The 27,887-nt window shown below is 38.5% G+C and overlaps 1 protein-coding gene across 1 annotated transcript in view; it reads right to left on the reverse strand.

Moving 5' to 3' along the window:
- Window positions 1–27,887, reverse strand: part of CNGB3 (cyclic nucleotide gated channel beta 3) — a 244,371-nt gene that overhangs the window by 93,468 nt on the left and 123,016 nt on the right. Inside the window, exons 5-9 of the mRNA XM_006880559.1 lie at window positions 21,165–21,319; window positions 18,552–18,710; window positions 16,409–16,617; window positions 6,640–6,690; window positions 2,662–2,748 (exon numbers count right to left, since the gene is read on the reverse strand). Of these exons, the coding sequence (XP_006880621.1) occupies window positions 2,662–2,748; window positions 6,640–6,690; window positions 16,409–16,617; window positions 18,552–18,710; window positions 21,165–21,319 (661 nt within the window). The remainder of the gene's footprint in view (window positions 1–2,661; window positions 2,749–6,639; window positions 6,691–16,408; window positions 16,618–18,551; window positions 18,711–21,164; window positions 21,320–27,887) is intronic.

Genomic DNA, 27,887 nt, shown 5'->3' on the forward strand with positions numbered 1-27,887 from the left:
TCAATGATATTGTTCGATAATTTCCACACTCTGTTGGGTCACCTTTCTTTGGAATGGGAACAAATATCGATTTTTTCCAGTCAATGGGCCAGCTGGCCTGTTCTCCAAATTTCATTGTCGAGGGCAGACCCGGAAGCATTGGCAGAAAGGATTTCTGGGAGATGGGGGAGGAGCGAGGCGGAGGTTTTTTTTTGCTGATCGCCAGATTTTACACAGGTAACCTCAGGCTGCATTGTCCAGGGCAGACCCTGAAGCATTGGCAGAAAGGATTTTTGCACTCTCGGCCCTGCGGCCCTCGGGCCAAGAAAATTTGCATCAGCACCTGCCTTCAAATGGAAGACAAGTGGTATTAACCCATGAGAAGGCAATCCTGGAATGGAAGTTGCACATTACAGTTGTATTTACGAACTTTAAGTTGAAGTCATACCAGCTTCATCATAAGATATGCATAGCAGCACGATATGATCAGAATCACAGAAATCCTGATGTCTTGAGACTTAGGCCATCACATCAGGGGCTGGTCAATGGGACATGGGTACTGAATGGTGTAGGCAATAGGAAGAAGAGGTGGTGGTGGAGCAAGAAAGCATCGGTGGGCTGTAACATTGAATCTATTGGTCATTGTCATAACTGGGCAATTGTCTTTCATCGGTTCTTTTCTGTGGAATGTTTGTCTGTCAGATACTATTATATATATTTAAAGATTGAGACAGACTAGGAAGAAGGATTGGCCATCCACTTCTGAAAAGACAGGCCTTCGAAAACTCTATGTACAGTAGAGCACACTTAGACTATTGCTAGGACTAGCAGACATGGCAATTGAGACTGAGATATTAGGAATACAGAGAAGAAGGAACAGCTGCAAGGAGACACTAGTGATTGGAACATGGAACGTGAGAAGCATGAATGTAGGAAAATTGGACATTGTTAAGAAAGAAATGGAACGCATAAATATTGACATACTAGGTATAGGCGAAATGAGATGGCTTGGCATGGGGCATTTTGAATCAGACGATTATATGATTTACTATGCTGGGGATGAAAAGGTGAGAAAGAATGGGGTTGGTTTCATAATTTAAAAAGTCATTTCTAGATCCATCCTGAAATACAATGTGGTGAGTGATAGGATAATATCCATACGCATACAAGGAAGTCCCATTTCAATATGCCTTTTAATTTCCTGGCTGCTGGTGACAAGAGTGTTGACTGTAGAGCCAACCGGACTAAGGCTGTGAACAATGTCAATCTGTTCACCATCCATTCTTACTTATGCTGACAATTAATTGGCCAAGTGATGAGAATCTTTGTGTTCTTGAGTTTGACCTTCTGCAGCAACCCCCATTTCAGCAAGCAGGGTTGTGTCATTTGCATAACAGATTGTTGATGGATCTTCCACCAATCCTGATGCTACACTTCTCCTCATAGAGTCCAGCATCCCAGATAATCTGTTCTGCCTATAGGTTGAGAAGGTATGGAGTTAGAACACATCCCTGGCATACGCCTTTCCCAAATTTGAACCATGCAGAGTTTCCTTGCTTTGTTCTGACAACTGCCTCTTGTTCCAAGTATAGGATTCACATTAGCACGATCAAGTGTTGTGAGATTCCCATTCTTCTCAGAGTCAGCCACAGTATGTTATGATCCACACAGTCACACGGCTTTGCATAATCAATGAAACACAGATAGACATTCTTCTGGTATTCCTTGCTTCTAGATAAATCATTTTTATTAAGGCCTATTTCTGCTTGCCTCTACTCTGATTACCTACATTCATTTCCACCCCTACTTTGACTTGGCAAAATCATTGGCATGGAAGGAAAGGCCTTTCTGTTTGATGAGTATCTGCCAAATTGAGACAGTAAAGAATTTTGTGTTAGATGAATATATGATAGAATGTAGCAGTGTGATGCTGGATAGATTTTTTTCTCTTCATCTCTGGAATGAAATTGAGAGGAATAAATGCGGTGTCACGTTTTAGCAACATAAGTAATGGTAAGTATGTATTCAACAATTGTTAACCACTGCTCTGTTTGTGGGTGTCCAGAGAAAGGTAGCAAAACTTCATCTCCCATACTTTGGGCATGTTGTTAGGAAGGGCCAGATTTTGGAAAAGGACATAATTCTGGAAAAAGTGGAAGGTCCAAGAAAGAGAGGAATAAATCAAACAAGATGGATTGACACAGTGACTATGACAATGGACTTGAGTATGTTAGAGATTGTGAGCATATCAGAGATATGCTCTTTATAAATGATATTGTTGTTTGCCATTGATTTAGAGATGATCCGTATCTGACCCTCCAGGAGGTTTTCAGAGGCAGTATTTGCAAGGGAGGAGAATACCCATCCTTTTCCCACAGAACAGCTGGTGGATGTGAACCATGCCTTTGGGATTTCAGCACAGCTCTTCCCACTAGGCCACTAGAGTGAAAAAACAACAAAAAGCCAAACCAAACAAAAACCCCAACAAACTAGCAACAATGCCTGTTAGTAGACAAAGTGATTTATTTTCTTCAATTATTTTAAAGAAATTCACATAATTGATGAGTACAAAAACTGTAGGATAGCTTGGAAAAACTAACAGTATTGCTTAAGTGTAGGATAGCTTGAATCACTTGCCAAGATTTCTTCCAATGTTATAAGATAAACAATAAAATATCTTACCTTTAATGTCCTATTTGCTCTAAATATTGGATTAAATCCAAAGAAGAAGTAGAAAACATCAAATGGTATTACTGATGCAAAGTCCAACTGTTGGAAAAGCACATTTCACAATCATATTTATATGCTTCTATGAACATGGGCAGATTTATACTGGCACATGTAACAGCTGACCTGTATATGTGGATTATTTGTTGTTTAATCCTTAACAATACTCAGTTAAGTATTCATGGTATCACTGCTAGCATCATAAAAACTATTATAGCTTCAATGCAATGAGAAAAACTCTCAGTGGAATGGGTTGGATAATAACCTCAGCATTGGGCTCCAACCTATCAAAGATCATGAAAATTACTCAAGTCCATGCAACTTTTCATTTCATTATATACAAGTGTACCCTGAGCAGAAGCCAACTGGATGGCAAATAACAACAGACATGATAGTCTATTTCCAATGTATTGCTTTTAGTTTTCATGAGGCTGAGCTCTCCTTAGGCACAGCATCTGCTGCAATTTTTGTGGAGAGGTTGCCTGAAGTTTAGTGGCAGAATGGTTGCTAATGTTCCAATACATTTTAATAGTGTTTCAAACATGAGGCTCTTGGACCAAAAATCAAGTCCATTCTTGATTTTATTTTCAACCATTACACATTCATTGCAGTGATACATTTTTATGTTTCAGACAATTTAGTGGGTCCTCAGGGCTAATTATGTAGTTGGTGGTTCATCCACATTCCTTAACCCTCCCTACTGCTATTTCGTTTTCGACCATGTTGTTACCGCTATACTGCTGTGAAAGTATCTACAAGAGATTGTTCAGACTAAAAGAGAGCAAAGTAATGAAATCAGTTCATTTTACAATGAACAGCTCTGATGGGAGAAGCCACTTAAAGCATTATTATGACTAAAATGGTATATTTTAAAATTTATCCATGTACTAATTATCATAGCCTTCTATTATGATGATAATTAGAAAATAATATCCTAGTATGTTTCCCTAATTGCAATAGTAAGAAAAGTTATTTTATGTAAGACAAAATGGTATCTTTTCAGGTATAGTTGAGAAGTAATGTTTATTAAAATAATTGAAAAACAGAAGCTGAAAAAGAATCAACCAATACGAGAGTGGTGCTGCCGATCATTTGAAAAGAGAAAGCTTTGTTGAGCTCCGGTGGCCTAGTGGCAAGAAGCTGCACTGCAAACCCAGAGGTGTGCAGTTTGAATCTACCAGATGCTCTGCTGAAGGAGTGACAATCTCTTCCTGTACCAGTCAGATCCGATTTGACGGTACACACATAAACAAAAAAAAAAAGAGAGAAAGCTTCAAGGACAAAATTGTACATAAGTTTGTTATGAGTAGGAATCCACTTGACCACATCTAACAAAACAACAAAAAAACACATTGAAGATGTTTTAAGAAAATTAAGAGCAGTTTAGGGTTTTGTGTAAAACCATAAACATGAAAGGGAAAGTTGAAATAATTGACTGAATTTGAAATAGAATTTTAAAGTTATTGAATAGAAAGAGAATTTTCAATTTAAGTTAACCAGATTAGCTATTATAAACAAATGACCTGTTAAAAAGTATTGGTTTAAAAATTGGGTCTTCTATTAAAGACTTCCTTGATTTTTCCCTACCAATATTGATCCTTATAAGAACTTGAAAAATATGTAGAGTATTAATTAGTTTATTATAAGTAAGAAAGGAGAAGCATGAAGCTGTTGGCTTATTTTTGTAACATGCTAGAATTCACATTCACTGGCTGTTTGCTGTATAATCAGATGCTCAGCTCTCTATTTGACTTCTCAATGCAGATAGTCATCTGCCATGTTTGAAGTAAGTACAATAGCTAGAGATTATTCCTCACTGAATTATTGAACATATTCAAGAGTAAATGTTTACACTGTACAAGGCTTGTGGAAAAGATGTTGGTGTGACATTCTGTCTGTCTGCAAGTTTACCAACCAACAGTAGGACAGTTGTTGTTATGTAACATCAAGGCAGAACCTACTCACAGCTGACCCTCCAGCAGGTTTTCAGAGGCAGTAAATTACATGGAAGGAGAGTGTCCATGTTTCTCCCACAGAGCAGCTTATAGATTCGAACTTCATGCCTTTGGATTAATAGCATGACTCCTTACCCCAAGAGGTCCCTAATAGTAAGATAATAAAGCACAAAAATAACTAACATATAAATACCTTATGACAGGCAGAAGACACTAAGGGAATTAAAAAGAAGATGTAACAGTAGTTGAAAAATATAAAATTTTATGCTTATAAACAATCATTAATTTGGGGAATTTAGTCCTTATTCAAATTTAAGAATGTAATTAAGAGTTTGTAATAAGCTTTGTAATATTTACAAGAAGTATTTATTCTTTTTGTAGAGTTCATAAAAGTTCTGTACGTCTTGCATGAATATTAAGTAGTGGTAAATTTTACAAAGAAAATAAAGATTTAAAAGATTAAAAGGCATTTTAATCAGTGTAGATTGTCAACTGAGACAGTTTGGGACTTAAATCCATATTTATATTTTTAACAAAATTTTTATTCAGTAAAGTGATGTTCTTGAAGAAGGGGGCTGCTGTTGGATTGTATAAATTGGCAACATTGGATACCCTTGATCTCTGCTTAGGGAGCTTATTTAAAGAGCATATGCAAAATGGTAAGCGGAGTCTGACTTCTACCCACTTCATAAAGGAGAACTTTCTCCATCAACGATACCCATTTTATTGTTACGTGTCGTCGAGTACCCTACGAAAAAAAGAGTTGAACTCCGTTCTATCCTGCACCACCCTCACACGTCCTGATACTCAAAAGCCCATTGTAGCAGACATTGAGTCACTGGTACTGTACATATAGCTACATGGTCAGACATGCCACCATACATGCTCCTGCACCCATTTTTACTAATTACTTGGTCCAATATACATTGCAAATTGACTCAGATTTTACTCTGAGTTGTGGGGTTTATTAGTGAAATAGGTTGGGGGGGGGGAGAGGTGAGAGGAGGCAAAGAATATGACACAATGCCAGCAAGCAAAACCTTAACTTTGGCTTCATCTCGAGGGCTCCTCTAGTTATATCTTGCAACAGTCTTATCACAGCTATCAGTGTCTTCATCTTTTCTCCACCACCCTTTCACACAGTGTGGAAAGCATTCTTTTATATTGGTAAGATAGCTAGATATCATACCCTCAACAGGGTCTAATGCAACGGATAAAAAAAAAAAGGAAAATAAAATTTCGTTTTCAAGGTTTCTGACACCACAATGCTGTGGTGGCTTAGGGAGTAAGGAGCTGTATTACCAACAGGCCATTTGAATCCATCAGCTGCCCTGTAGGAGAAAGATGATCAATCTCTTCTGTGTAATTTGCAGCCTCTGAAAACTGACTGGAGGGTCAGCTGTGAGTTGGTTCTGACTTGATGGCACATAACAACAATAATTTCTGTTTATTTCATAGTTACAAATATTTAAAAATACCTTATAAATAATTATGAGTTACAGAACAATATTGTTACTTGAGGAAAGAAAGATACTATCTGAATAATTGTTTTATCCTATTTTTAAGAAATATGTTTATACAGATAAGAAATAAATAAAATTTTATTTTGTGGAAATAATTTTATAGATTTCTGTATCATCATGAAACATAAATTAGAGGTTCGAAGTCTCTACAAACTAGACAGAGTAAACAGTTTTCAGGTCAGGCATTAAATGTATTATTAAATTGTTTTGCTTTGCTTCATGTAGAACCATATGCTGAATTGCACATATCTGTAAGTGTATAATGTAATTATGCAGAAATAAAAACTTCAGGCCCTTCTTTCTAATAAAATTTCATCTACATGAAGCTTGTTATGAATCTATGATTCTGAAAGAAAGGAGATGTATAATTGCTTATAGAGATGTATAATTGGAGCCTAAAGTAAAAATCGTAATGGTAACTTGAACGAGTTTGAAATTGCCCTTATGTCACGTACCCGAAATTTTGTGGAGCTCTTGTAGTGTCTCTTTAGCTCATTTTCATCCACCTGAAATATATTACATATATATTTTACATTAATATTAGCTAATTTCATTGATCACATTTTCTCACTTTTATTCTCTATCTTTTCAACCATTTGTCCTACTGGTCCATCCTTTCACATCTTTAAAATCCAAAACTAAATACCTAATACCTTAGTTTGGTTAAGTTTTCTCCTTGGCATTGTCCTATTGTTTACCAAAGTTAAGCTGCACTAGAGTCACTTATGTTGCTTACTGCTTTGTGCCATATACTTTCTTCATGTTGTTCCCACAACCCAAGGACATTTGGTGGTAGCTTGGTTTTAACTGCACCTCTTTTTGCAGCAAGACTATCAGGGTTATGGCCATTAATGAAAGCCCCAATTATCAGGGGATTTAAAAAATTATATTTAGCATTCTATTTCGTTCTTTTAAGGCCCTAACTATATTTAGGATCTTAGGGACTTGTGCCACCAATCCAAAGGCCATGTCTCTCTGGTGATTGATTCTACCAGAGCTTTGTGTGAGAAAAGTCTCTGGCCCTCTCTGGAAAAGGGTCAAAGAGAGAGAAATAACAACAGGACACAGTGATAGTAATAATGGACTCCAGTATATCAGAGATGATGAGGATGGCACAAGATAAGGCAAGATTTGGATCTGTTGTTCTACTATGTTGTTTACTATGACTTATAGTGACTCAATCAATGGTACCTAAAAACAACAGCATCAACAATATTGTACCTCGATTCCTATATTTCACTTCCAAGTTAAGAGTGGTTTTCTTTGCACTTTTTATTAGTTGTCTAAGTAATCTGATTCCCACAGATGAAAGTAACGCCTTCCAGAAGTTGCCATGCAGGTTGTCTAAAGTATTTACAAGTATTATGAATTTTCCAGTTCAATTCCTCCTCCAAGTTTTTCCCTGTATCTTTTACCCATGTATATGGACTAAATTGTATGGAAATATATTAGAAAGATAAGTCAGATGTCTTCACTTAATGATTTGCTGTGAAACAAAATGGCTTAATGAGTCACAGATAGACTAGATATAGATCCAAGTTTTATTGCCTTACAAGACATGTGCCAAGCTTGGGGAAATACAGCCAGCTCATTCAAAGTCTCTACGAGATTAACGGACACATTTAAAATGTTAAGCTGTTAAATGAAAGTATTCCTCTCCCCCCACCTAGGAAGAAAGATTTTAGCACAGATACATCTTTGCTTTCACGGTTGTCCATGACCCTATGATAGAATAAATGAAAAAGCTACTAAAGCTTGCTCGATGAAATGAAAGTGTCATCAGTAGTTTACAAATCCCACTTCTTTTAAACACTAAAGAAATTCGGCATCATTAGCCTTATGAGGATCAGCATGCTTACCGGTAACAATTAGGCACTTATGTTTAAGATGCCATTCCATTTTATTCTCTCACTTTTTTAAGCCTGTTCATTACGTAGAAAACGTTTCATCAGGGGAGGCTTACTTTAGGAAGGATATTCTAATTACACTTAAATCCTCTCCCAATAGATAGTTTTAAAGAAGTTCTATTCAGGTATGATATTTACTTATTATTCACCCTTTTTTGCAGTGTGATGCGTAGAAACTTTAATTTTGCAAAGAATAGCTAGAAGTGTTTCAAAGAATGCACTATGGTCTGGGACAGTATTAAGATATGTTCAGACAGGAAGGTAAATGCTATTGACAGATCAACTATACTATGTATTAAATAATTATTCCATGCAAAGGAATTCTTAAACCAAGATCGAAAGTAACCTACTCTTTCACTTTTTTTTGAGTATTAACTCTTTGAATTTCAAGAATAGGTAATAAGATGAATAAAATACTACACCTACTCTTAAGAAGCCTAATAATAAGAAAAGTAACTACATATACAATTAGTAGAGAGAGAAGTAATTAATTGTGTAAGCTTCCATTAATTTTTTTTTGCATCCATTAATTTTTTAACATTTTCTTTAGCATTTTCTATCACTACTATCACTTTGGGCTAAGTATACACAGTATATGATTTAATAATCAATAGGACTATCAGGGAGTACTTCTATTCCCATCCCAAGGATGAAGAAGACTGGTTAACAGTTAACTTCTATTCTTCTTTCAATACTGTTGGTTAATTTCAGAGACATTTCAATCCCAATCTATTTGTTTCTACTACATCATAATTAGCCTGACCATTATTCAACATGACAGTAGTATGAATGTATGACCCATAGCGACCCTATATGTACAGCAGTTTTGAACCCTGCCCTGTCTCAAGCCAGTCTCACTAATTCCGACACACCATTCCCTATTGTCCTAGTTACTGTATCAATCCATCTTGTCTGGTATCATCCTCTCTTACATTGTCCCTCCACCCTTCCAAGCATGATGTCCTTCTCCAAGGTCTCTCCTGGCCATGTGACCAAAGTATGTGAGATGGAGCTTCAAAATCCTAGCCTCCAAAGAGAAACTTGGTTTCACCCTCTCCAAGATAGACCTATTTGTTTTCTTGGAAGTCTATGGTATGTTCAAGACTCTTCTCCAACACCACAACTTAAAAGCATTGATTCTTCTTCTGTCATCCTTAGTCATTGTCCAGATCTCTGAAGCACAGCAAGTAATTGCAAAGACTATGGCCTGGATTAGGCACACCTTAGTTTCTCGACTGACATTGTTGCTTTTCAGAACTCTGGAGAGGTCCATGACAGCAGATTTTCCCAATGCAATTTATCTTTTGATTTGCTGACTGCTGGTGTGAATAGTGTTGATTGTGGAGCTGAGCAAGCTGTAATCGTTAACAACCTCAATCTCTTCTCCATTTATCATGTTGCTGCCAATTGTCCCAGTGGTAAGAATCTTTGTCTTCCTGATGTTGAGCTTCAATCCATATTGGAAACTACAATCCTTGACCTTCTGCAGCAAGCACTTTAGGTCCTCTTCAGTTTTAGCAAGCAAGGTTGTGTCATCTGCATAACGCATATTGTTGATAAGTCTTCCTCCTATCTTGATGCCATATTACTCCTCATAAAGCCCTGCTTTCCAGATAGGATTCATCTCTGATGCACTCCTTTTCTGATTTTGAACCATGCAGTGTTTCCCTCCCCGGTTCTGAGGATTCCTTCTTGGTCCAAGTATAGGTTTTGCATAGACATAATCAAGTGTCTGGGATTTCCTCAAGGTTAACCATAATTTGTTGTGATCCACAAAGTCAAATGCCTTTGCATAGCCAATGAAACACAGATAGACATTCTTCTGGTCCTTTTTGTTTTCTGCCAAGATCCATCTGATATTGGCAATAATGTCTCTAGTGCCCCAGCTTCTTCTAAACAGCCTAGGAAATTTTATGTGGCTAGGAAAGCCTGCTCTGTCCTATATGATCACATCATAAGTGCTAGATAGAACCAATTTAATGAGTTAGAGGTCATTAAAGACTTAGACTTGAAGTCTACAACTAAAGCTTTAAGACTTAGACATGGGTCAGAATTTAGGAGTTCTGGTGTCGTAATCCATAGGGAGGTGCATTGCTAACGTCTCTTGTGATTCTAGTTCACCAGCAGTTCTGAGGAAGGAAGATATACAATCTCCTTGTGTGCCACTTAAGGCTTTGAAAACCTCCTGAAGGTCAGCTGCTCTTTGGTTTCAACCCCACAGCAATGACTTGACTTGGCTCAAAATGACATCTTCTGTTTATTTAGAACTCTTTTCAGAAGAAAAAACACTGAAAACAAATCAGACCTTTTGGTTAGTAGTTGAGCCATGGTGCCATCCTGGATTTCTTAGAACAACCTACTCTAAATTAAAAAAGCCATTAAACTTCTATTGAACAAACAAAGCCATTAGTTTCCTGCTCTTTATTTGTAGTTTGTGATAATGCATTTTAAATAGAGCCTGCTGAGTGTGCTTCTATTGGTTATTTTTCTTGGTTTTAACACTCCATTGTGTGCAAGGGCCTCTTCAGAAATTGAAAATAAAAGTCTCCCCTTACTGATTTTGTCATTTTCCATTTGTCAAACATTGATTTTCTTCCCCCTCGTGCATCTAATGGAGGTTGAAATGAGCGTTCTTTTTTGTTGTTTACTTCTTATTTGTACACTGTCTTCATCATTCATCATGCTGCCAGTGAGCTCTGGGGATGGTGCTGGCGAGTTAACTAATGCTCTGAAATCTACCGAGGGGTTTTCTGAATAGATTTTTACCCCAGCTTTGGCTCATGCCTTTAAATTTTCTTTCTAGCAAAGATTTGCGTTTAGGGTGCTCCTCAGAAAACATGTGTTTTAAAGAAAAAAAAACTAACCCAAACTGCTGATTTCCAGCTCTTTGACTATCTTAAAATACTCAGGGGATTAAGGAATCTATCTTTCTTATCCCAAAATAGACATAAGCCTATGGTGTCAAAGACTTCGTCACTTTGTTCTTCCTACTGTGTCACTGGAGCACAACTTCAGTGCAGCCCCCGCTGAGTCTTGTATCTTGTAAGGACAATGTCACAGTGGACCACTGTTGGAAATGAAGCATCCTGACTTCTGGTTGACTGGGAAGAGAAGAGACATTAGGATACAGGGCATACATAGATATTGCAAAAATATTTCCTTTTGTTTCTGCCTTTCATTGGTTAGATTAGCTTTGCCTTTCTCTTAACACAAAGAACAATTTCAAATGACAAGTTTTCCCAAGGGAAAAATGCTGGTAGTTTCTGAGGTAATCTTCACTGCCTTTGTTCATAAGAAATATTGATGAATCTGGAAAAATGGGGAGTGGAAAAAAATTTAAAATACCAGCAGATAACGTAAGCAAATGTTAAACCAAACCATGGTGGTTTTCTGTGTGTTTGTGTTTTGCACATGGTGTCATGTTATGTGGCTGCTTCTCTGTAATTTAGCTGTTCTTAAGGTCTTGAGAGTTTATTGTTCTTTTATTCTCTTATAGCACTCTTCAGTATTTTTTTCCCCTTCAATAATGACAGCCTTCAATGAAGTAGCCACTGGTCATGTGTGGCTGTTGAATACTGGAGATATGGATGGCGTGACTGAGGAACCTGAGAGTTTTGTGGTATCTCATTTTGAATTGAATTTGATTTAGCATGTGTTGCCAGCTGTCACCATATTAGACTGTACAACCTAAACTGATTGAAAGATCTGTAATACCTTTATTCTTCTTTTAAAGCTGTATCCCCCTAAAGTCTAAAATTTTGGACTTAATGTCCTTATTATATTTAGACGCAATCTTGGTGCTGACTATACAATGACAAGAAGTAGTCAATATGTGCCATACCAAACTTGTCCATGAGAGTTTCTCACATCAAGCTTCCACCGGAGAATATTGAGTAGATTGCAATGAATGAAATAATACTTGTATTATTTAGGAATATCGAAGTGATTGATAGACTGTAATGTGTTGGGAACAAAGTGCTTCTTGGATTAAGGCTTGATTATTACAAGAAAAAAATTTACACTGATTTATGTATGTATATAATTTACTTAAACATATGTATCGGGAGCTCTGGTGGCCTAGCGGCAAGAAACTGCACTGCAATCCTGATGACATGCGGTTCGAATTCACCAAAGCTCCAAAGAAGAAAGATGGACAATCTCCTCTTGTGTGAAAACCCACCAGAGGTTCATCTATGGGTTGTTTCCAGCTCAATGGTACACAACCGCAACAAATATATGTATGGTTTTAATGTTCCACACAGGGAAAATGATCTTTGTTATTCTCAAATATTATAAAATTCAGACATATCCAACAACTGAACTGGTATAGTGTAATTTTTTTTTAAAGCCAGAGTCCTGAAGCCAGACCAGTCTCAGGGTGAATCCTGACTGCTACTTTTATGCTTTTGCACTTTGGGAAAATCACCTCTCCTACCTTCTCACACTTCTATTTCTGTATATATTCATGGAGGTTAAACATAATATATTCTTTGTACTGGTGTTCATTTCCATCTAGTCACGACAACGCCATGTACAGAGAGCCGACCTGCTCCATAGAATTTCAAGGCTGTGACTTTTCACAAACAAGTAAACATAGTTGACTAACAGATATGGCAACTGAAGTTGAGCCCTCAAATTTGGAAACACAAAGGAAGAGAAACAGTTGTAAAAAGAAATTAACAATGGGTACGTGGAATGTGAGAAGCATGAATGTAGGAAAACCAGACATTGTAAAGAAGAAAATGGAACACATAAATATTGAATATTGACATATTGGGTATTAGTGAAATGAGATGGATTGGCATGGGGCATTTTGAATCCCACGATCATATGAACTATTATGCTGGAGATGAAAAAGTGAGAAAAAACCGAGGCTGCTTTAATAGTTAAAAAGGCCATTTCTTGATCCATCTTGAAATACAATATTGTGAGTGACAGGATAATATCCATATGCATACAAGGAATACCTGTTAATATCACTATCATTCAAATTTATGTACCTACAACCAGATTCAAAGAGGAGGAAATAGATTATTTCTATCAACTGTTGCAGTCAGAAATCGATCAAACATGTAACCAAGATGCTTTAATAATAATGGGTGACTGAAATGCAAAAGTTGGGAACCAGGAAGAATGATCAGTAGTCGGAAAAATATCGTCTTGGTGACAGAAATGAGGCTTGGCATAGAATGATAGAATGATGGAATTTTGTACAATCAATAATTTATTCATAGCAAATATCTTCTATAAGAAACAAACACAGATTATACACATGGATTTCACCTGATGAGATGCACAGGAATCAGTTTGATTACGTCTGTGGAAAGAACCACTGGAGAAGTTCAATATCAGCAGTGAAAACTAGGCCAGGTGCTGATTGTGGAATAGACCATCAACTGCTCATATGTAAGTTCAACTTAAAACTAAAGAAGGTTAAATCTTATGCACAGGAATCAAAATTTGACCTTGGGTCTATCTCCCATGAATTTAAAAACCAATTCAGGAATAGGTTTGAGGCCTTGAACACTAATTAACAAAGACCAGATAACCTGTAGGAAGATATCATGAATATCGTTCATGAAGAATGCAATAAGTCGTTACAAAGAAGAAAGAAGAAGACCAAAATGGATGTCAGAAGAGACTCTGAATATTGCACAAGAGCACTGAGAAGCCAAAGCAAAGGGAAGAAATCAAGTAGTTAAGCAGCTGAATAGAAAATTTCAAAGGGCCGCTTGGAAAGACAAGGCAAAATATTATAATGAAATGTGCAAGGAGCTGAAGTAAAAAAATCAAAAGGGTCGAACTCATTCAGCATTTCATAAATTGAAAGAACTAAATAATAAATTCAAGCCATGAGTTGCAATGCTTAAGGATGCTATGGGCAGAATATTGAATGTTCAGGAAGCATTAAAACAAAATGAAAGGAGTATACAAAGTCATTGTACTAAAAAGAATTGGCTGACAAAAGAATTTCAAGAAACAACATATGATCAAGAGACAATAGTGATGAAGGAGGAATTGCAGGCTGCTCTGAAGGACTTGGCAAAAAATAAAGCCCCAGGAATTGATGAAATACCAATTGACGTATTTCAGCAAACAGATGCTACCCTGCATGTATTCAACAAGTTGTGCCAAGAAATCTGGAGAACAACTTCTTGGCCAACTGACTGAAAGAGATCCATATTATTCCCCTTTCAAAAAAAGGTGACCCTACAGGGTGTAGAAATTATAAAAATATTCACTAATATCACACACTACCAAAATCCTGCTGAAGATTATCCAGAAAAGACTTGAACAGTACATTGACAGAGAACTATCAGAAATATAGGCTGGATTTATAAGAGGTCATGGCACTAGGTACATTATTGCCAATGTCAGATGGATCTTGGCAGAAACAAAAAGGACCAGAAGAATGTCTATCTGTGTTTCATTGACTATGCGAAGGAGTTTGACTGTGTGGATCACAATAATTGTGGCTATCCTTGAGGGAATCTCCGAACACTTGATCATGCTTATATGAAACCTACACTTGGACCAAGAAGTAGTCCTAAGAACAGAGCAAGGAAACACTGTATTGTTCAAAATCAGGAGAGGAGTGCATCAGGGATGCATTCTGCCCCATGCCTTTTCAATCTGCATGCAGAACAGGTCATTTGGGAAGCAAGGCTTTATCAAGAAGAATGTGGCATCAAGATTGAAGGAATATTAACAACCTACAATATGCAGATAACACAACCTTGCTTGCTTAAACTGAAGAATTCCTGAAGCACTTGCTGCAGAATGTCAAGGATTAGTCTTCAATATAGATAAGCTTAACATAAAAAAGACAAAGATTCTCACCACTGGGCCATTTGGCAGCACCCTGATAAATGGAGAAGAGATTGAGTTTGTTAACAATTACAGCTTGCTCAGCTTCATAATCAACACTATTAACACCAGCAGTCAGGAAATCAAAAGACGAATTGCACTGGGAAAATCTGCTGTCATGGACCTCTCCAGAGCGCTGAAAACCAACGTTAGTCTAGATACAAAGGTGTGCCTAATCCAGGCCATTGTTTTCTCAATTACTTGTTATGCTTCAGAGAGTTGGACAATGAGAAGAAGGATAGATGCCTTCGAGTTGTGCTGCTGGAGAAGAGTCTTGAACATACCATGGACTGTCAAGAAAACAAATAGGTCTGTCTTGGAGAGGGTGAAACCAAGTCTCTTCTTGGAGGCTAGGATTTTGAAACTCTGCTTTACTTACTTTGGGCATGTGGCCAGGAGAGATCAGTCCTTGAAGGACATCATGCTCAGAAGGGTGGTTGGACAGCGCAGGAGTGGAAGACCCCGGATGAGATGGATTGATAGACCCATCACTGGGTTGATGGTGGTTGCTGTGTCAGAATTAGTGAGACTGGCTCAGGACAGAGAAGGGTTCAGAGTTCCTGTACGTAGCTTCATTATGCATTACAGGCAACTCAATGGCACATAACAACAATAACATACTATGAAAGGTTTGGAAGCAGGAGTGGCAGTTAATTCCTAAACAACATGCCTCCATAAACTCTATGAACTTTGATGAATGTTGATAGTTGTAGAGGGGCTTCAAGTCTTTTTTTAAAGGGTCACTATGAGTTGTGCTCAACTCGAAGGAAATCAACAACTTTTGAGGCACCTCTAGATGTATTCGAACTGCTAACCTATTGGTCCAATGTTTCATCATCCATGGCACAGAGGGACTCCATATTTCCTAATTCTTCATAGTGCTGTTAAAGGTATTAAGTGGAACATTGTTAATAAGTTAACTAGAAAAATATTATTGATTGTGACTTAAAGAAACCCTAGATGGCAGGATAGAACTGTCCCACAAGAATTCCAAGGATGTGAGTCTTTTTGGAAGCAGACTGACACATTTTACCCCATGGAGTGTCTTCTGGGTTCTCTGATGTTCTAGTTTGCAGCTCAGTACTTAACCACCACTCCACTGGGGCCCTATGAGAATGATTATCAACATATAATGCATACCACTGTACTCCAGACTTTAACCCGAAGTTTACATGAATCAACTACTTTAATTAACTTACGGCAAAGGTAGTACAGTTACTCCCATTTTAAAAATGAGCACAAGGAAAGCCATGGAGATGCATGGAGATCCTCAGGATAGAATGAATATTCAGTGTAGTTATTATCATTGTCTTTGATAATTTCCTGTGATTGAATATCCATTCATGTAGAAAATCAGTGAAACTTTTAAGCAAAGCAATTTTGTTAGTTTTTGCAGTACAAACAGAAAGTATTAATTTGTCAGTTTCTGCTTTCACCAAGCCTTACTTACTATTATCTCTCCTCCTTTTACAAACTGGAGTCTGGGCTGGATCAGCATCATATCACACAAGTAGATGATATCACACACGAGATCGGTAATAAACCAGTAGTGTGTGGTGTTTGGTGTTTGATATGGGAAGACTATGCGCACTGGGATAAGCCAGCAGTTCCAGTTATAGGCCACGGAGACAAGCAGGAGCCAGAAGAGATAGAGTCGATCTAGAGAAAATACAACTGATGTTATTGAAGTGGTATGCAGCAAACATTAAAGGAAGTTCCTTACTTAGTTTGATGAGGTTAGGTTAGGCTACTATCTTCTGGAAATAAACAAAGACTACAAGATGCCCTATCGAGTTCTCAGGCCACTTGTGGCTCTAGAACAGACATTGGGCTCTCCGGGCCTAGGCCTCAACTCCCATAGATGCTCTCTTAAAGGTGTCCAGCACCACTAGACTTGTGCAAAATCCCGGGGTGGGAGGTGGGGGGTGGGCTGAGAACCCTGCCTTTGGAGCTGTTACCTTCATCATGCATTCTGCTGAATGCCGCGATGGATCGGGCAGTGGGGAAACAGTTTGGGGTGGGATATAGGACTAGCACCAATTTACGTCCCTGTCACCTCTTCCGAATCTTCTGAGTGCCTTCTGTGGGGACTCCGGCTGTGTTGGGAGAAATACTTGAACTTGCCCCTTTTACCTGCTGCTTCTCCAAAAAATCTGCCTGGGTTTGGTTCCCTCTTTTTCTTGCCCCTACTTACCCCACTCCCACCCCCCCATCCTTCATTTGAAAGGTGCCATGGAAGAGGCTACAGGGCCAAAATGCTGAGCCACCTGCCCTTTTTTTCTGCCTCCTTTAGTAAAACTCTGAGTGAACTGGTGAAAAAACAAACAAACAAAAAGACTCCCAAAGTGGCCTTCTCAAGTAATTTCACACTGAAAAATGTCTTTTCTGGTTCTAAAAGTAACTACTGTGTCTGTTTCCAAAGGCCATTGCACTATTTCAATCAGAGAAGAGAGACAAGCTATTCAAGAATAATTGAAATGACCAGTTTCCTGATCATCAGTAGTTAAGATCCAGGTTCTCCGAGGGCAAGGAGAAGGATCATATTTGCACAAAAGAAAGGTACTAAAGTGGAGAGGGTGGTAATGTTGTGCCTGCCCTTTGCTCATTGCATTCCTTTTCCCAAGAGGGGCTGGAGGAGGGGATTGCTCTATTAGAATAATTAGCAATGTGATGCTTTGGAAGAAGACAAACATAATATAAACATATAATAATTATACAAAAGCTATTATATATGTTATATTGCTCACAGCTTTAGTTTGCTTGGCTCCAGAGTCAACACTCTTGGCACCAGCAGCCAGGACATTAAAAGAGGTATTGCAATGGGAAAGTCTGCTGTCAGAGACCTCTCCAAAGTCCTGAAGAGCAATGGTGTCACTCTGGAGCCTAAGGTGTGTCTGATACAGGCCCTGATCTTTGCAATCACTTGCTATGCATCAGACAGCTGGACAATGGCTAGGGAAGATAGAAGGAGAATTGATGCCTTTGCACTGTGGTGCTGGAGAAGAGTATTGAGTGTACCATGGACTGATAAGAAAATGAACAGGTTTGTCCTAGAGAGGGATAAACCAGGCTACTTCTTGGAGGCAAGGATTCTGAAGCTTCGTTTGACATATTTTGTACATGTTGCAAGAAGGGACTGCTCCTTAGAGAAGGGTGTCATGTTTGGGAGGATGGAGGGACAGCATTAGGAGGGGAAGACCCTCTACGAGGTTGACTCAGTGACTGGGGTAATTGAGGTGGGTGTGTCAGAGACAGTGAGATTGGCACAGGATAGAATAGGGTTTAGGACTGTTGACATAGGGTCTCTGAGTCGCAAGTGACTTGACGGCACACAACAAGAACAACAACAAAAAGTATACCTATTGAGGACTGCTTTGGTGCCTTCCTTTCAAAGACAATAGTAGGATAGGCCCTAGATTTCCTTTTCAAAACAAAGAGTAATGTTTCATCTCTCATTCTCACCAAAGTGTGTCAAAAGATCCTTCACATGCTTTATAGTTTACAGCTTTTTAGCTAGACTATAGGCTAGGCAAATAGAAGACACTTATGACTTGATTCTTGTGGTCAGTCAATCTTCACCCTGGGATAGTTACCTGTGTATGAATCTATGGTTCTCGGAAGTCTAATTTTTTTTAGGTAATCTGTCAGAGGAATCTTCCGGAGTTTAAAACACAATATTCTGTAGTAGTGGTCTTCTAACTTAGCATCAATTCCTTGTCCTGACGGTGCAGCTGTGGGAGCTGTGGGCTTTGCTTCATAAGGAAGAAAAGACAAACCATTTTTAAGAAGATTACAGATCACTGATTATTCATCGCTTTTGATTGAAAAGAAAAATTCTGACAATTTTTTTCAGGTTATGTGCCTAAAATGGAGTTGGAAGCTGCCATTGACTACAGAGAAAATCATGACTGAACTTGACTTTTAGGAGAAGCACATGCTATGTTCTTTTCTAAAATACATTTTAAAGCTCTTAATACCATTCAAAATGCCTACTCAATGACAGAACCAATGCTGGAAAAGAGAGAAAACTTATTGACAATGTGCAACCAAATGATATCTTTCTGCTTGATCTATTTTCATCCCATTTTATTTAGTTCAATTCCATTTCAGTATATCACCATCGTATAAGCAATCAAGCTGATTTAAGATGCAAAAAACTTGGATTTCTAGAATTCAAAGGCAACTGAGATACAACCTTCAGGACACACAAATGGTATTTATGAAAACATTCTGAGGACACTAGAATGCGGAAATGCACAGTGGGTTTAAAGCCCACATTATTAATGTCACAGAGCAGTCATACATGGGATGTTTGATATGCAATTTATTTTTACTTGTGTTTAAGTATAATCGAAATTAGTGCTTTGAATTTACACTGAAAAAAAAAACATTACAAATTAATATCATGTGCCTTAGGCTTGGCTTTCTTGGTTTACCCTTACACATAATCTTTAAGTTGTAGGCAAAGTTCAAGATTTGCTTTCTGTATTTATCAAAGTGACTGTGATTTATTTTAGTTAATTCTCTTTGTCAAGGCATTCTTTAAAATCAATGCATAACTTTGCAAATTCAGTTTCCTTTTCATACCTTAGTAAAGAAGCCCTCAATACCCTTCTGTGCACATAACAATTTGATTTTCACTGTCTATTATCAATAAGCTAAACTTTTTCCTATACATACATAAATATTTTCCATAAACATAATCACAGTATGTAGAACATGTACTTTTTAGCATTATTGTCACCCTACTCTGACAGACGGAGATTTGTATTCCTACTTTTATACGTATTATTTAATTAATATAAAAACCCCAAGTACTGTTGCATCAGAATTCACCCAGAGCTGACCATCCAGTGGTTTTTTGGGAGGCTGTAAATTGTATTGGAGATAGTGCTGCCGCCCCCATGGGACCAATAGTGTATTAGTAATGCAACTTCTTACAGACTCTGCCACCAGAGTACTATTTCACCAAGAGTATATTTCTGCAATTACTAGGGAAGACTTCTGGTGGCCTTGTGATTAAAGCACTTGGCACAACCCAAAGGCCAACGGTTCAAAATCTATCAGCTGCTGCAAAGGAGAAAGATAATATAGTTCTGTAAAGATTGTGGAAACCTGACGAAGTAATTGTAGTCTGACCTGCAGGGTCCTCATGATTTGGAAGCAACTTCATGGCAGCAAGTGGTGGAATTATCAAGGAGATTGACCATTGCTGACCCTCTTCTATGACTAATCTTGATTCCTCCCTTCCCCGACCAATTGTATACTCAGGCATATTTATACCAACTCAAATGCTTTGTGTAGAAGATTGCTTAGTATAAAGTAAATTCTCAGTAAGGTGTATTGACACAACAGCTATAACAATGGAACAAAACATACCAAAAATCAAGATGATGTTGCATATTTAGCAGTACTCAGTTTTTCTACAGAAGCTCACTATGGGTTGGAGACGACTTGAAAACAACCAACAACAACTGGCTATACATTATGGATATTCTTAACTTGTATTTTACAGTAACACTTGCTTTGACAGATATTGTCGGTGCCCTGGGTATATACGCTGTGTCCATCCAGAGGTATTATAAACAGCTTTCTACATTTCTCAGATTATTTTCTTCAACTGTTGGAGCAGGTTTGTCTGAAGAGCTGGGGTATTAACAACATGCCTCAGCAGGAGCTCACAATTACTAATCAGGAACATGAGTTGGCAGATTGATATCCCAGGTCTTTCCATTTTCAAAAAGGCTAATACTTACGTGTAATCCACATACTTTTTCAGTCAAAGGATCATGTCCTGGCTGCCAGTAGCATTAACTCTCTTATAACACACCATTTATTAACTTAGCTCCCTTCTCAGTCTTTTTCTCACTTTCATTATCCTTCCTGGGCCTCTCTGAAATGAAACTAAAGTTGCCTGGAGTTGATTCTAACTCATAGTGAACCATTGTGTTACAGACTAGAATAGGGTGTCATAGAGTTCTTTAGATATAATCTTAATAGTAACAGATTGCCAGCACTGGTAGCAGGTTCAAATAGTCAATTTTTGTACACAAAGTCTTTGTGCCACTCAGTGACTTAAAAATTAAAGAATTGTACCTAAATTAATGCCTTGGAATTTATTTTAAAGAAAATCTTAACTATGATCATGTTAGGACAAATTCTCTCATAATTCCCTTCTTCCTCGTACTTTGAGGTACAGTGCTTACCAGGTTGTGGGCTCCCTTCTGGTGAGGATAAAGTTCCTTCTATTAACTTTCTCTTGTAGAGGGCTGTTCGTTGTCGCATCCTTTTTACCAAGTCGTGTATTTGGGCATCAGCATACTCATTAATAAGAGGAGCACTGGGTGGTTTGCTTTTTGGACTAAATGAGGGGGAGAAAAAAGACAACACAGATAAGTTCATGAGAAGATACATGAAGGAGATGGACTAAGTTTTATCACTTTCCTTAAATACTCAGTATTACTAACTGACCTTTTACATAATTGAATAAAACAATTCAGATATTAAATTTCATGGAAATAGTGCGGGAAGAATATAGATTTGACAATGACAAATGAGCAAATGGCCATTCTTGACCGTAGTGGATGCTGGCACCTGTGATTCTGTCATTCAACTGTACCACTGGAAGAAAAAAAAAGCTGTAGTTGCCATGGCAGCTAGAATTCTAAGGATTTGGATAATCTTAGGAATGGTGAATTTCATGGATTTTATTTCCAAAGTGGTGTTAGGAAGGTCTGGTGGCCTCGGTTTAAGTAGTATCGCCAATTAATGGCAGGAGATTTGAACCCACCAGCAGGAGAAAGATAGCCATCTCCTCCCATGCAATTTACAGCTCCTAAAGAGCAGCATTGAAGCCTATGAGGGAGTTGTTGTTGTTGTCATGTGCCGTCGAGTCGTTTGCGACTCATAGCGACCCTATGTACAACAGCCCTAAACCCTGCTCTATCCTGTGCCAATCTCATTGCCTCTGACACACCCATCCCATTACGCCAGTCACTGAATCAACCCGCCTCATAGAGGGTCTTCCTCTCCTGCGCTGTCCCTCCACTCTGCCCAGCATGATGTCCCTCTCCAAAGACCTCTCTCCTTACAACATGTCCAAAGTATGCCAGGCGAAGACCCAGAATCCTTGCCTCCAAGGAGCAGCCTGGTTTAACCCTCTCTAGAGATGAATCTATTTGTTTTCTTGGCAGTCCATGGTACATTCAGTACTAGTTTAAAAACAATATATTGTAGGGCATTATGATTATCGTAAGAGTCTGGAATGAGGGTTGCAGAGTGGAGTATACTTAGGGCGGGGGCGGGGGGTGTGCGGGGGGTGCGGGATTCTATACCAATGAAGGAGTTTTTTGCTTTTCAAGGAGAAGAGTGAACTGGGGGTGGGGGTGGGGTGGGAAACAATGAATGAATGGAAATCCAAAGTCTCTGTAGATGGTCATTAAAATTAATAAAAAAAATTGAATACTGAAAAAAAAAGCAGCTGGTAAGTCAGCAAATAGTTGATTTTCACTCAATGAGAGAATGAGTTTGAGGGTTTTTGTTTTGATTGTTGTTAGCTGAAGTTGAAGTGCTTCAATTCGTGATGAGTCCAAACACAAGAGAGTGAAAATATTTCTGGTCTGCTCCGTCCCCATGATCATGTGTGGATTAGATAAGCATGAGCCATAGAATTTTTAGAAGTTGATATTTGAAAACAAATTTACATAGATTTCGATCTCGTCTGGCTTAGTCGGAAACTCGGCTGAAATTTCTTCAACATCCTAACATGTAAATCTCCATTGAAAGGAACGTAGAAGCTGTGCATGAGGTGCGTTAGCCAAGAGTCCAATCTCGACCTCCCCTTTGAAAGGCAGGAATTCTACCACTGAACCCTGCGAACCTTCTATTTCTATGGATAGTTCTGCTTTGTAGCCGATTTGACTTTCAAATAAATAATTCCAGGTGGGTATGATTTAATCACATATTTTTTTATTGGTTTGCATGTAATTATTCATATACACTATGTTTTAGACTTTTGCTTTGTGTTTTATACAAATATATACATTATATTTTATATACTTAATTGCCATTGCTCTATGCCTCTTGTGTTCATATTCACGTATAAGGGGATTGACTGATTTTATTAACAATCTTCTGTGTGCTGGAAGCCTTTTGTTTAAGCAATCATGACCTGATGGATGGGTTTTTGTATTTAAAAGTTGTTTGGCCCTTGGGCCTGGTGTTAATTATGTTTGGAGATAACATTGTTCTAAGTGGTACAACACTTACCAGTTTGCTGTACTAAGATAACTTGGGGTTGTTGTGTCACTGAAAACTGTGCCTCTTGTGTGTTAAACGCCCTAAGGGTTACCTATGATGGACAGGTTTTGGTGGAGCTCCCTGATTAATACAGACTAGGAAGGAGGATGGGCCATCTACTTCCTAAGTAATAGGCCTTTCAGAACCCTGAAAGAACACTGAAGAAACCTATGCCTATTACCATCCTGTCTGTTCAAGTCTCCATTAACATTTCCCAATCCTTCACACCCTCCTCCACCCACGAACCTCTGCTGCCCTGTAATTTTCCCTTGCCCCTTTTCCCACCCCACCTTCTCATGATATCTCACTCAGCATAATGTTCTCTAGAACATTCTTATGTTGTAGAGTTATTTTGCAAAATTGTTGTTCTTTACTATAGCATTGCATAGTATTCTCTGTGTAAATGTACCACAATTTCTCAATCCATTTGTTTGTTGATGTGCATTTGAGCTTTTTCCATTTTCTTACTATTATGAATAATGCTGCTGTGAGTATAAGTGTACATATCTCCAGTGTGTCACAATTCTGATTTCCTTGGGATGTATTTCTAGCAGTGGAATAGCTGAATCATGAGATTTCTGTGTTCAGCTTTTTAAGGCCAACCTGTTTTCCTTTGAGGTTGTACCATTTTACAATCTCACTAGCAGTGCATAAGAATTCCAATCCCTCTGCATCCTCTATAACATTCAGTGTTTGCGGTGTGGTTAAACTTTGTTACTGTTGGTTGGTAAAACGATACCTCATTATTGTTTTGATTTGCATCTTTGATTGCTAGTGATTTTGAACATTTATTTCCTCTTTTGTTTCTTGGCCATCAGAATTTCCTCCTTTTTGAAGAATGTTTTCATGTCTTCTGTTCATTTTGTGATTGGGTTATTAGTGTTTTTCTTATGAAGACCCTGTAATATTTTGTAAATTTTAATTATGAGACCCTTGTCTGAAATGCTGCTGCCACATTTTCCCTCCCCGCAAATCCATGGGCTTTTTTCACCATGCTGGAGAAAGTTTTTGATGCACACAGAAATTTGATTTGTAAGAAGGTTCCAGTCATCAATTTTATCTCTTCCAGGTTGAGTATTCTTGACTGTTTGTAATCCTATTTATGCCGTAGGTCAGGGTTTCTAATTTTGTTCCCATTTTGTCTCTTACGATATTTATGGTTTTATGTTTTACCCCTAGGTCTGTTGAGCTGGTTTTTCTGTATAGTGTAAGAAGTGGATCCCATTTTACTTTTTTGCAGGTAGAAGTCTAGTTTTGCCAACACCATTTGCAGCAGGCCGACCGCAGCAGCAGGCTAGCCGTTTAAGATCATTGACGTCATTGCACATGTGCGGTCCGCACTTGCACACCGCCATCACAAGATGGCGCCGGCACCTTACCTCCTCATTGATTTACTAACGCACAAACAACACCATTTATGGCTGCAATATTGCTATTGGTCCATTGGACCTAGTTTAGAAAGACCTCAACACCAATGAGATTCTAAGACGTAAGAGCAGGAGGCGTGGAACCGAGAGGGATATAAGCAAGTGCCGGGGAAGAAGACGGGGCCATTTCGCCATTTTCTGTTCAATAAAGCTTCTGCAACGAATCCTGTTTGTCTGAGTCTTCTTCGGCTGCTGGCGGCGAAGTTGCACTCGGCAACCATTTGTTGAAGAGGTTGTGTCTCCATTTAATAGGTTTTATTACCTTGTCAAATATAAGTTTACTGTAGGTTGATGAATTAATTTTTGTATTCTCAATTCTATTCTACTAATCTAGTATTTGGATTTGAATTGCTTGTCTTTGAGTTGTGAATGCAGCTCCTTACCAGTAGGCCTCCTGAGTTCCCTGCCCATAGAGCTACTGTTGTTGTTACGTGCCATCGAGTCGCCTAGCGACCCAATGTACAACAGCGCTAAACCCTGCTCTATCCTGGGCTAATTTTGCTGTCTTCAACACACCTTCTCCCATTACCCCAGTCACTGAATCAATCCACCTCATAGAGGGTCTTCCTCTCCTCCCTCCACCCTCCCAACCATGACATCCCTCTCCAAGTTCTGGTCTCTCCTTGCAACATGTCCAAAGTATGTCAGATGAAGCCTCAGAATCCTTGTCTCCAAGGAGCCACCCGGTTTCACCCTCTCCAGGATGGATCTATTTGTTTTCTTAGCAGTCCATGGTACATTCAATACTCTTCTCCAGTGCCACAGCTCAAAGGCATCAATTCTTCTTTTATCCTCCCTAGTCATTGTCCAGCTGTCTGATGCATAGCATGTGATTGCAATGACCATGGCCTGTACAAGGCACCATTGCTCTTCAGTAGAACAGAGAGGTCTCTAATAGCATTTCCCATTGCAATGCATCTTTTAATTTCCTGGCTGCTGGTGCCAAGAGTGTTGACTGTGATGCCAAGCAAACTAAAGCAAGCTGTGAACAATCTCAGTATCCTCAACATCCATCCTGATGTTGACAATTGGTCAAGTGGTAAGAATCTTTGTCTTCTTGATATTGAGCCTCAATCCATATTGAAGATTGCAGTCCTTGACCTTCTGCAGCAAGTGCTTCGGGTTCTCCTCAGTTTCAGCAAGCAGGGTTGTGTCGTCTGCATAGTGCAGATTATTGATGAATCTTCCTCCAATCCTCATGCCACACTTCTCATACAGCTCAGCCTTCCAGATAATCTGTTCTGCATATAGGTTGAAAAGATAATGGAGATAGGATACATCCCTGGTATACACCCTTCCCAATTTTGAACCATGCAGTGTTTCTTTGTTCTGTTCTGATGACTATCTCCTGGTCCAAGCATAGCTTTCATATTAGCATGGTCAAGTGTTCTGGGATTCCCATTCTTCTCAGAGTCAGCCATTATTTGTTGTGATCCACACAGTCAAATGCCTTTGCATAATCAATGAAACACAGATAGACATTCCTCTGGTACTCCCTACTTTCATCCAAGATCCATCTAACATTAGCTTCAAGATCCCTAGTACCACGACCCCTTCTAAACCCAGTCTGCACTTCTGACAGTTCTCTGTTGATGTGCTGTTTCAGTCATTTTTGGATAATTATCAGCAGAATCTTCCTTGCATGCTATATCAATGATATCGTTTGATAATTTCCACACTCTTTTGGATCTCCCTTCTTTGGAATGGGAACAAATATAGATCACTTCCAGTCAGTTGGCCAAGTGGTTGTCCTCCAATTTTCTTGACACAACTCGGTGAGCACATCTAGGATAGCATCCGTTAGTTGAAATATATCAACTGGTATACCATCAATTCCTGGGGCCTTATTTTTTGCCAATTTCTTCAAAGCAGCTTGAACTTCTTCCTTCATCACCATAGGCTCTTGCTCATACATTGTTGCATTAGATTCTTCTGTGTCTGCCAATTCCTTTTGGTACAATGACTCTGTATACTCTTTCCATCTTCTTTTAATGCTTCCTGGATCATTTAATATTCTTTCGAAAGCATCATTAAGTATTGCAACTCGAGGTTTTAATTTGTTCTTCAGTTCCTTGAGCTTGAGAAATGCTGAGCGAGTTCGGTCCTTTTGATTTTCTGATTCCAGCTCCTTGCACATTTCATTGTAATATTTTACTTTGTCTTCTTACGCTGCCTTTTGAAATCTTCTGTTCAGCTCTTTAATATCTTGAATTCTCCCCTCAGCTTTGGCTTCTCGGCACTCTAGTGCAATATTCAGAGTCTCTTCTGACATCCATTTTGGTCTTTTCTTCCTCCTCTGTCTTTGTAATGACCTTTTTCACTCTTACTGATTGATACTCTTGATATCCTCCCAGAACTCATCTGGTCTTTGCTCACTGGTGGTCAAGGCCTCAAACCTGTTCCTGAGAAGGTTTTGAAATTAAGGTGGGATGGACTCAAGGTCATATTTTGTTTCCCGTGGATTTGATTTAATTTTCCTTAGCTTCATCTTGAACTTGCTTATAAGTAGTTAGTGATCTGTTGTTCCACAATTAGCACCTGGCCTAGTTTTCACAGCTGTTATTGAGCTTCTCGAGCGTTTCTTTCCATAGGTGTAATTAATCTGATTCCTATGCATATCATCAGGTGAAATCCATGTGCATAACCTTATAAAATGTATTGGCAATGAATAAGTCGTTGATTGTACAAAATTAAATCATTCTATGTTTCCCAACTACCGATCCTTCTAGTGGGTCTGAAATGCCAAAAAGGCACAATCTTTGAGTTAGCAGTGCCGCTCTCTAATGATTATGCCACCAGACTTCTCTAACTAAATAATAAACACAAGAAAAGGTGATACACAATGACATTATTACTTAACTCAGTGACTCAAGTCATTGCCATTGAGTCAGAAGTTACTTATAGCTGACCCTCTAGGGAATTTCTGAGTCTGTAAGTCACATGTGACATGATTGCTTCTTTTCTTTAGAGGAGGTGCTATTACATTTGAACCTGTAGAGAGAAGCCTTTGGCTTAGCAGTGCAACTCCCTACAGACTACACAATCAGAACTCTCTATAAAATTATTAGAGACAGAGGAAAAAAGATTGCTGAATATTGAACTTCAGTGGATTAAAATCAAACACTTTATTAAAATTACCAAAATAGGTAGACACTTGGCCCATAATATCTAGAAAACTTTTTTCTGACTACATGGTATTTTCAT

This window comes from Elephantulus edwardii, unplaced genomic scaffold, assembly GCF_000299155.1.
Source record: "Elephantulus edwardii isolate Elephantulus edwardi_28Jun2011 unplaced genomic scaffold, EleEdw1.0 scaffold00008, whole genome shotgun sequence".
In the NCBI taxonomy this organism is placed as follows: domain Eukaryota; kingdom Metazoa; phylum Chordata; class Mammalia; order Macroscelidea; family Macroscelididae; genus Elephantulus; species Elephantulus edwardii.